The sequence below is a fragment of the Heptranchias perlo genome, chromosome 28 (assembly GCF_035084215.1).
Source record: "Heptranchias perlo isolate sHepPer1 chromosome 28, sHepPer1.hap1, whole genome shotgun sequence".
NCBI lineage: Eukaryota > Metazoa > Chordata > Chondrichthyes > Hexanchiformes > Hexanchidae > Heptranchias > Heptranchias perlo.
In genome coordinates, this window is record NC_090352.1 from 22213193 (window position 1) to 22223039 (window position 9847).

General features: G+C 39.7%; 1 protein-coding gene across 1 annotated transcript in view; it reads right to left on the reverse strand.

Moving 5' to 3' along the window:
* aifm4 (apoptosis inducing factor mitochondria associated 4) overlaps nucleotides 1-9362 on the reverse strand; it is a 47493-nt gene extending 38131 nt beyond the window's left edge. The window contains exons 1-6 of the mRNA XM_068008213.1: nucleotides 9047-9362; nucleotides 6415-6553; nucleotides 3978-4087; nucleotides 2967-3076; nucleotides 992-1036; nucleotides 804-885 (exon numbers count right to left, since the gene is read on the reverse strand). Coding sequence (XP_067864314.1) covers nucleotides 804-885; nucleotides 992-1036; nucleotides 2967-3076; nucleotides 3978-4087; nucleotides 6415-6553; nucleotides 9047-9071 — 511 coding nt within the window. The 5' untranslated portion in view covers nucleotides 9072-9362. The remainder of the gene's footprint in view (nucleotides 1-803; nucleotides 886-991; nucleotides 1037-2966; nucleotides 3077-3977; nucleotides 4088-6414; nucleotides 6554-9046) is intronic.
* Nucleotides 9363-9847: the final 485 nt, after the last annotated feature.

Genomic DNA, 9847 nt, shown 5'->3' on the forward strand with positions numbered 1-9847 from the left:
GATGTGGGGGGGTGTCAGACATGGGAGGGGTGAGTCGGACATGTCGGGGGTGGTGGGGGGGGGGCGGGAAAGCACTCCTGCTACTCCTGGCCCACAGCAGTGCAATAAAGGCACTTACCTGTTGATTCGGGCCTTCTCACCTCCTCTTACATGGCGTGAAGCAGAAGGCCCGGGAATCTCGGCCCCCAGGAGTTAAAAATAAAAATGCTGTTAAAATGGAGGCAAGCAGTCTCATTAAATGCTTTCACTGACCGACCCGCCTCCTAAGAGCGGGTTGGTTGCCCAAACTTAACCCTCCTCCGTAAAAACCGGAAGTGGGCGGGTTTTACATTTTTACCTTCCCACCCGTCCCCAACCCACCCGTTCTCGGGGTTAAAATTTACCCCATGAGCACACTGAATCCAAGTTGTGCAAGACCTCTTCCAGCAGATCATCCCACAATGGTTGGAGTTTGCACTACTTGCAGTAGGAATCCAGCCTAATGTGGAGGCACAAACTTTTAGAAGTTTGTTGGGTTCATGGGCACTAGTATGAACTTACTTTTCAATATTGTTAATGTTAGGTGAAAGCGCATGCCCAGTCTTTCCTAACATCATGAGCTCTGTGCATGTACAGATTTCATTTGCTGCGGACCTCAGTGAGATTCAGAGTTGGCAGTATAACTTGGGTCTGCTGACTATGCATCACAGTCCACAGAAAATCAGTCCCTGCAGATAACTGCACCTTGAAGTCATGGGAGACAGAAATTATTTCACTTCATAAATACAGAGAACACGACTTTTAAAATGGTAAATTACACCTACCTCCACCTATAAGAAGAATTATATTTTTATTCACTGGTGACTGGCTGACCATGGCTTTGGTTATTTTGCTTGATTTCAAGGCCTATTTAAAACACACACACAATATTGAATCCTATTTGTAAGCAGACAAACAAGTTGGTAAGAAAATCCTAATTATTTCAAAGTTTGTCATGCAAAAGGAAACTTACTTTTTCACTTGCATGTACAATAACCTTGTTATCCTGAACTTTAACCTGTGGAAATAGAAACGAAGACAATGTTTAGATTATTATAAATGAACAGTTTTCTGTAATGCATGCATCGTACTGGCAGCATGAATAGGAGGATTCCTATCTATTTTATATATTGGCTGGATTTATTCAGTGGATGCTAGGATTCCATAACCCAGGTATACAATAATGAAGTACAGTGAAAAGAAACAGTCAGTCTTTTAAACAAAAATTGACTGATGATCGTATGAACTACAAGAGACATTCCGGAAAATGTTTGAAGGGTAAATTTGAACCTTACACCATTGATGGTATTCATGGACACTCTTTCATTCATGTAAAAGATAGTCACAAATGGGCACCCAAGATTTATAGTCTTTCACGTTTATTCCAGGTTGCATTAGAGCTCAGCTTACTTTCTGGCAAAGCAGAGAAACCAAAATAGATCTGAAAGCAGTATGGGCAAAGAGGGCTGCAAGACACAGAACATTGGATGGTACAGCAAGGCCACCGATATTTTATAGCAGCCACCAACAACAGCACTCAAAAGACTCCATTAGAAATTATCTGTCAGTTCAGCCTATCGCTTATTGGATAAATGTGCTCCCAGGTCTGTCGCTGAGCCAAACTGACCAGGAAGATCCCAGGTTTGATCCCCCTTCTGTGCTGAGATAGCTGATTAACTGGGGAATTGTGGAGGTATTGCAACTGGTATGAGCCTCCTGGGCCACAGGGGAGGAGAGGAATTGAAATCAGCCATGGTTCAGGCGCCTAATTGCCTTGCAGTGATCCTGCTAAAAAGTGCTTGTTTGTGGATGTTGTGCAAGGATGGGGATCAAGCCCACTGTAACACCCCACACATTGAAGTAACCTGCTAACACTTACTGTGCAGGCTTACACATGAAAAATGGCCACGCAGGTGAAAAATTGGAGGGCTACCATCACACATGAAACTGTACCCCAGAGGAGGGGGAAGATTGGAGAATCTTTATGATTGATGCATTTTATGATCCTTAGCTCTAAGATTGATCATCACAGTAAAATCCTGGAATGCTTCCATTCATGGCAACAGTCCTGTAACTAAAGGCTGATTAAACCATTTAAGGAATATTCCACAGTAAGCCCCACAGCCGTCCTCTCAAGTAATTGTGAACAAAAGATAATACTTTAAGCAATACATGTTACTTGTGGCCTGCCTCTGTGTGAAATTTATAATGGAAGTTATTCATTTATTACATCTCACTGCGATTGTGACTGGTCTGATGGAAACAGACCTTTACCTAGTTTCAATTTGTTTTGAAACTAAGTCAGATCTAGCATTGTCATTTGGGTTATATTCAAATATGATTGATTATAAGCATTTTTTGTAAAAGAATCAATTTGGCATGACAAAATTCTACTTTATTTGGAAATTTCCAGTGAATTCAATGTTTTCCTCTTTAGTATTTCTCTATCAGAGATCCAAAGTTAACTTTTTTATAAACTAAAAACAGTGGAAGTTTTAGTGTGAATCCAAAGTTTATCCTGAATGGGCAATATTTTATCAAATTCAAAGCAATGGCAACCTATTCATTGCACAGGTTGCCATTGGTTTGAATTTGATAAAATTTGCTGTGACAGTGATTGCACAGAGATTCTCAACCAGTTCCATGTGTGATGATAGCCCTCCAATTTTTCCAGTGCTGTGCGGGGCTGTAACCATCCCTCACTGATGACCTTCACCATTTATCACCTTCCCCTCCCCCCATACTGCTCAGGACAACTCTTCATTGGCAATCTTCAACTGTATAGGAACGGACTTTAATCATAAAAGAATTAATGGAATTACTTTAAACTTCAAATTAGCTAACAACCTCTGGATGTTAGCTGCAAAGTACAGCTACGTAAAAATGTTCACTGAAAATTAGTAGATCCAGTACAAATGATAGAATCAATAGAGCAGTCTAAATTGTACCTTAAAGCATTGTACGCTGTCCAGACAAGGGAAATCTTCAATATCCCCTGTTTTTATATTAAAACAGGCACCATGCCTGTAACACCGAACCCTCCCATGTGAGAGAACTCCTGGAGATACAGGAAGATGGGCGATTGATTATATTGTGTATAACCAAACACATGACAAAACAACTAACGGAGGCAAAACAATTGGCATGCATTTCAGCAAGTACAAGAGTATAAAGAACAGAGTACCAGCTTGGCTCAATTGATGGCACGCTGGCCTCTGGATCAGAAGGTTATGGGTTTGAGCCTCACTGCCGGGGTTTGAGCTCACAACCTAAGCAAACACACCTGTGCAGTACTGAGTCAGATGTGCAGTCCCTCAGATGCTGCATTAAACCTAGGTCCCGCCTGCCTGTTTGAATAGTGCCACAGGAGCTTTAATGTCCATTGAAGAGGAGAGGGAATATCTCGACCAATATTCCTCTCTCAACCAGTACCACCAAAAACAGTTTAACTGGTCATTCATTTCATTGCTAATTGTGGGATCGTGCTGTGCGTAAAATAGTTGCTGTACTTGCCTGCGTAATAGCCACTGCACCTCATGGGTAATTGAAGTATTTTGAGATGTGATAAGGTGCTACAGAAATGCAAGTTTTCTTCTCTTTAAATAACAGATGAAGACTAAGTGATGTCCCCACAGGGAAGGTAAAATCAGCAGGCGAGTCACTCTAGAAACTGCTCCTGTGGACCTCCCTGCACTGGTCAAGGGTACCCATTTTGGGCAGGATATGTGAGGTGTGGCAATCATCACCAAGATTAGCAACTCACCACATGGGGAAATTAGAGTACAAAATTTCATTCTGGCAATTGGTGGTATCATGCATTAGATCACTGACATATTGCTCCACCCATAACCAACATAATGTATTTTAAAACTACTGATCTTAAAAAGAGTTAATTAACAAACCACATTATTTGTAGCATAATGAACAATATCATGTTTGCGGCATACAACACTTTTTACCTTTTACCAATGGAGCTCCATAATGGGTGCACAAGTGTCCTAAGGCACTAAATTCTCCATTACTTTTGATAAGGAGCACCTTGTGGTTTTCTATTTCAACTTCACGCATCCTGTGTGGGACAACAGAAGCTTCAAACTGATTAATCATAGGAAATAGTATTAAATATCAATGAAAAGAATATTAAATATCAGTACAACCAGTTTTAAATTTCTTTTCTATCCTCACATATTAAGAACATACAAACATTCGAAATTGATGGGCAGGAATAGACCAGCTGGTCCATTAAGCCTGCCCCACACATCATGATGGCTGGAGCATCATGACTAGACACTTGCCACCCCCAATCTCTCCCCCTCAGCCTCTCCTGGGAGAGGCAAAAAAAGAGAAAAAACCCAGCGCCAATAAGGAAAAAATAATCTGGAAAATTTCTTTCTGACCCCCTCAAGAAATAAGGTTTTAATTTTGTTGGGTGGTAGGATTTCGATTGCAAGGTGTTTGGTTTAATTTTAGATGGAGTAGGTTTCATAAGAAAATTAAGACATTGTGCAGTTTTGTTACCTTGGTATAAATGTGTGTGTTTCAAAGGAAATTAAATGATCATGCACAATTATCTAAAATTTTCTGAGAGTCAAATGAGAATACAAGACCAATGCTCTCTCATATCACAATTCTGCACCTTGTGGTCTGATAATTAACTCCACGTAAGTACATATTTCATTTGAGCACTGAATTTCAATACGCTGAACCAGTCACTCTCACTAGAGAGCATTACAGGTCTTAGATGTTATTTGATAATTAAAGCTCAGTACATCATATTTAGCCAATCCACTGGTAACCTTCATCTAAAAGTAAGAAGAGATTTTATTGTCCCACTATTAGGTAAGAAATGTTTGAAGAATTTTCTTAAGGTTTAACTGCTCAATGAATGATTAAATAAGATGTGGTTCAGAGATATGCAGTAATTACTTTAATCTAGAGTTCGCAGAAATTCAAAACAATATCCTTTCTTGACACACTAGTGGTTATATGTCTGATCATGATTCAGTATCACAAAGTAACACAGTGTAGGCAATGGTTCCTTGTTGTGGTTGTTAAGCAATAAAATGGTTGATTGAAATGCAAGACGGCAGTATGGCTGCTGGCGAGTTTCTGATAAAATATTTAGATTATCGTGACAATTTTACCAATTTGTTGACCAGTCAACATAAACAAAGCGAAAAGTAACACTCAAACAGATAAATTATATATTAGTGATGAAAAAAGTGAAACCTCAAAAGAGTATCTTCGTGAACCACCCACTCTGTGAATTAAGGCACATCTCTTACTCGAGATATTGGATGTTCATATACGCAGTATAAAACTTGCTACATTAATGTATTCTCATTATGGTCTGAGATTCAAGGACAAACACCTAGTTGCCCACAGTACTAACATTCCCCCCTCCCCCAGTGCACGCAATAATTATTTGAATTACTAGTAAATTGTTTGCAGAATTGCACACTGTCAGTTGATGAACACAAGTTTTTTTTCTTATACACAAGTTGGCGATGGAGTTGGGAGAGAAATTTCAGTAACGTTTTGCATTGCACCACCTGATGGCCAGGGAATGCAGCTACCTTGTGACAGTCAACTGTTTACATACAGGATATCTATTCCAAATATTTACATAGACAGTTTCAATATTAAATGTTGACATAAAAGCATAACTAAAAATCATGACAACAGGATGTGTGTGTGTATACACAAGATTTGTAATACTATATTCACTAACTCACTAGAGTAGATGGTGAGCTGGAACTGCACCATGGACTGAGCTGAGGCTGGGAGCAGGGTGGAGGTTACAGACTGAGATTTAGGTGAACAGCAGACCCAATCAATTTGAAACGTAGCATGGGACAATGAGATCAGTCACGTAGACCAATCAGATCTCAGAGATAGGGCTCAAGTGGTCTTCAACAACAAATGGACAAACACAATTTTTTCAAAAAAAACAGATGTTGCATTTTATTCTCATCCTGGTGATCAGTTTATAGATGACAAGGAAGACATAGATGGCAGAAGCACCCAAAACATAATGGTCTATTGCTCCTTTACTTTGAAACTTTGAAAAAGAAATTAAAAGTAAGATTTATCTGCTCAATAAATGATTAGGTAAAGTGTGGTGCAGAGATTTGCAAAGTGGCATCACTTTTTGGGATAAATATAAATTGCTTTGCCTCGCCTCCTATGCATTTTCCATTTCCTCTCTCCCTTCAACAATCAAAAAGTTTCTTCTTAGCTTTGGGGAGCAGGCAGGGCAAGGAGTGCGCTTTGACAACAAACTCTCCATTCCCACAATACCGGTCAGATACGGTAAACCAGTCTGCAACTGATAGGTCTTTAAATAGAAAAAAAATCATATTTTGACAACTGCAATTATAAAATACCAACACTTACTCGCCATCTTGCATATCAGTAGCCAAACAAACCTCTTTTACCAACATATTCTCAGGCTGTTCCATCACTTTACTCTTATCTTTGGCACCATATGATTCATTCTTTGGAGTGTCTGAGCCGGAAAGATTGTGAAGATCAACTGTATTGGGAAAAAGAGGGGGCAAAAATGAGTTAAATTCACCTCTCTTTGTAAGACAACAGGGAGAGCAGCTATACCATCTCCAGGTGTGACTACTGTACCTCAGCAACTCAGATTACACCATTAGTGATGAGGGTTCCCTTTATAAACACTGCCAGTACGGTCATGCTAAATAGCATCTTAACCTGAATTACAAATGATTTGAAAAATTTGTATTTGAACAATAAAATTAGCACCTGAAAAAATGCAATTCAGATTTTGGAGGACAAAGGCTATCCATTAGGTTTACTTGTTCAAAAAATTATTAACCTCCTCCTCCAAGACTGCATTCACACTACACAAGTTTAGCATCAAAGTGGTAACTGCTTCGTACTGATGTGAATGTAAATCTAGTGCCAGGGCCCAGACTGATCCTGAAGTGAAGCAGAGCAAGACCTCCTCATCCAGAGAGTCTCGCTTAGCTTCCTTTCAGTCTTAGGTCAGGCCCTGATACAGAATCCAGACTGTATTGAACTGTAACTAGCAGCATCACATTGACACTAATATTGGAGTATCAAAGCACCCCAAGTAAGGCACCAGCCTTTCAATAGTAGCAATGAACAGAAAGTTTGTGAAACAGCAAATTTTAAAGTAAAACAACAAAAGGACAAATGCAGAAATGTCCAACATGTTGCCAGTTCAGTAGGATTTCTAATCGTGGTCACTCTCAACCCAGATCAGTTCAGGACTTTTTCTAACTCTATATCCCCAGGTTTTACTATTCTTGAGGATGATCAAGGATGATACGTGGCTGAGTAGAGTTTAAGATTTTGAATAGCTGACTGAGTAATTTTTGAAAATGCAGTTTTTCAGGAATGAAAGTTTAGATAATATATTTCTGTGTATGGATCAGTACTAAGGACATTTATAAGAAAGCTAACTTATTGAAAGTAACCACTTAATTTAATTTTCTCACTATAAAGAACATTACAAGAAACAAGAATCTAACTTCAGAGCATTACTACCTCTGAAAACTATTTCTTGTCCAAACAAAACAGACATAAAAAGCTAATCACAAACACAATCAAGGGAGGAAGAATTTAAACTTTGCTTTCAACCGTGAGTTATTGTTATACAACAAACATACTAAAGATCCATAGACAGGTTTTACATGGTCTTATCTCCAAATGCAAACCTGCAATTCAATATATACTGACTGCCTTAGTTATTGACCACTTACAGCAAACTTTGTTATAAACTAAGCCAGCACAAATATGCTTTTAAGTCATTTGTTAATAGGATTGATCAAATAAAGGAAATGTTTTGTTTGGTATAGATGGTTCTATTAATAGTCTTGTGTTGCAATAGAAATGATTTTTCAATGCAATTATGCTGTCTATCCTCCAATATTAGGGGTTTAGATGATTTGTCACCACTATTAATTTTAATCATGCTCTAGCTTTAACTTCAAGTGAAGGTTTAAGCCACAACAGAGAAACATTGTTTAAAAAATACTACTAAATTAAATAGTGAGGAGTGAGGAGGTCCAAATAACTCACAAGTGACAGGAATCTTTCTCACAAGCACAAGTTGTTGTATAAACCATACAAAAAGGGTGGGAAGCTGAACTAAGGCCAATTGAAGTTTACATTATGTACGTATTTATTCGGGGTCGGCAAGAAACTTCACAGAATCTTAACCCCTCGCCCACTGTACAGGTTCCTCTAACTACAAACAATATTTACATTTCATACATTTATGGACATAATTACATCTAACTTTAATGAGTTTTACTGCTTCCCTAACGTATGGTAAACAGATTATAACAGAGGAGAAACCATGGAACTCAATTTACATTTATAGCACTGACCATAGCGGGGCTTTATCTTTTGTGGATTATCAGAGGAGCTTACTGCCTGAACACTAAACATATATAAAATTTCTTGAATAAGAGATGGGCTAACGGCAAGAATTGTAAGTGCCAAGTTTGTTGGGAGATTCGGTTGAAGTGGTTCTCAATCTAAGGGCACACCTGGTTTAGTTTAATTGATTTGACACTTTGTAAAGTACCAATGTTGTTGAATTTTAATCCCAGATTATTAGTGACAAGTTTTGAAATATCCTGTAAAGTGCACTTAAATTACTGTTTTTTTTAATACTATGTTCCAATGGAGTGGTACAAATTTACACATAATAGAAGCAGCATAAATAATTAGTATTTAAAACACATTAAAGAGCGAACTCACATTCTTGTTCGAAAAATGAAACATTTTCGGTTACTTTACTGTGTATCATTTCCCTGTAATATTAATTCATGATATTCTGTCCACCTCATCTCGAAACAGAAGACAACACGAAAATTAAATCTGAGACAAGCTTTCAGAAATAAAAGTTAATTCAAAACTCTGTCAACCTTGTTCTCTTTGAACCACACCCGTGTTCACAGTGCAATGTGGAACAGTTCTCTGATTACAACAAATTAAATGAATGTGCCTTTCTCGTTATTCTCGGTACCTGATTTGGATTTGGATGCTCCCATCGTACGCAATGAATTGGCTTGTTCAGTAAAGGAGCATGGGGCGCATGTACAATGGATGGTGAGCTGCGAGCACCCTCTTCCCCCGGACAACAGCCAGCGACAGTCCCGGATTGCAGCAGCGCTGAGCCCTGGGACGCAGCGGCGGCGGCGGGGATGGTGCAAGGCAGCCAAATGGTCAGCGGCTCCAAACTGCGAAACGTTTACCCAGCCAACGCCAGCATCAGAGAGACTGAGCCCAGGGTAAACAATTGGCGACTGTGTAACAGGCTGGTCTCTTAGGAACCCACTGCCCCGCCCCGCATGATGTCACGTGCTGCCACTGCCCAGATATTTCAGACTGTGGGATACAATGAGACCCTGTAGTTTTATCATCGAATCGTACAATCTTACAGCAGCAGTCACTTTAACAAAAGACTAACAATTTAAATTGTTAAATTTAAGTGCCTTCTGCGAATTCCACCATTCAAACTAAACCAGAAGGATATCTGGCTCTCCATATACTGTAGTTTAGGCCTGGATGAGTCCGTGTTCCATGTCTGTATGGAAGGTGAGAGGCTGCACCATTATTTGAAGGGGCTGCTCCTCAAGTTCTGGTTGCACTTCAGTCCCACACGCCTGATCTTTGCCCGCCCGGTGAGGGGGAGGGTGGGCAGGTCGGTGGACGTCCTCCTGGGCCTGCTCCTGGGCCTGTCCAAGGTGGCTATCCACAGGTCCAGGTTAGACGTGGCCCCTGGGAGCGGTCGCTCCGACTGTCTGCCTCTCTTCCGCGGCATTCT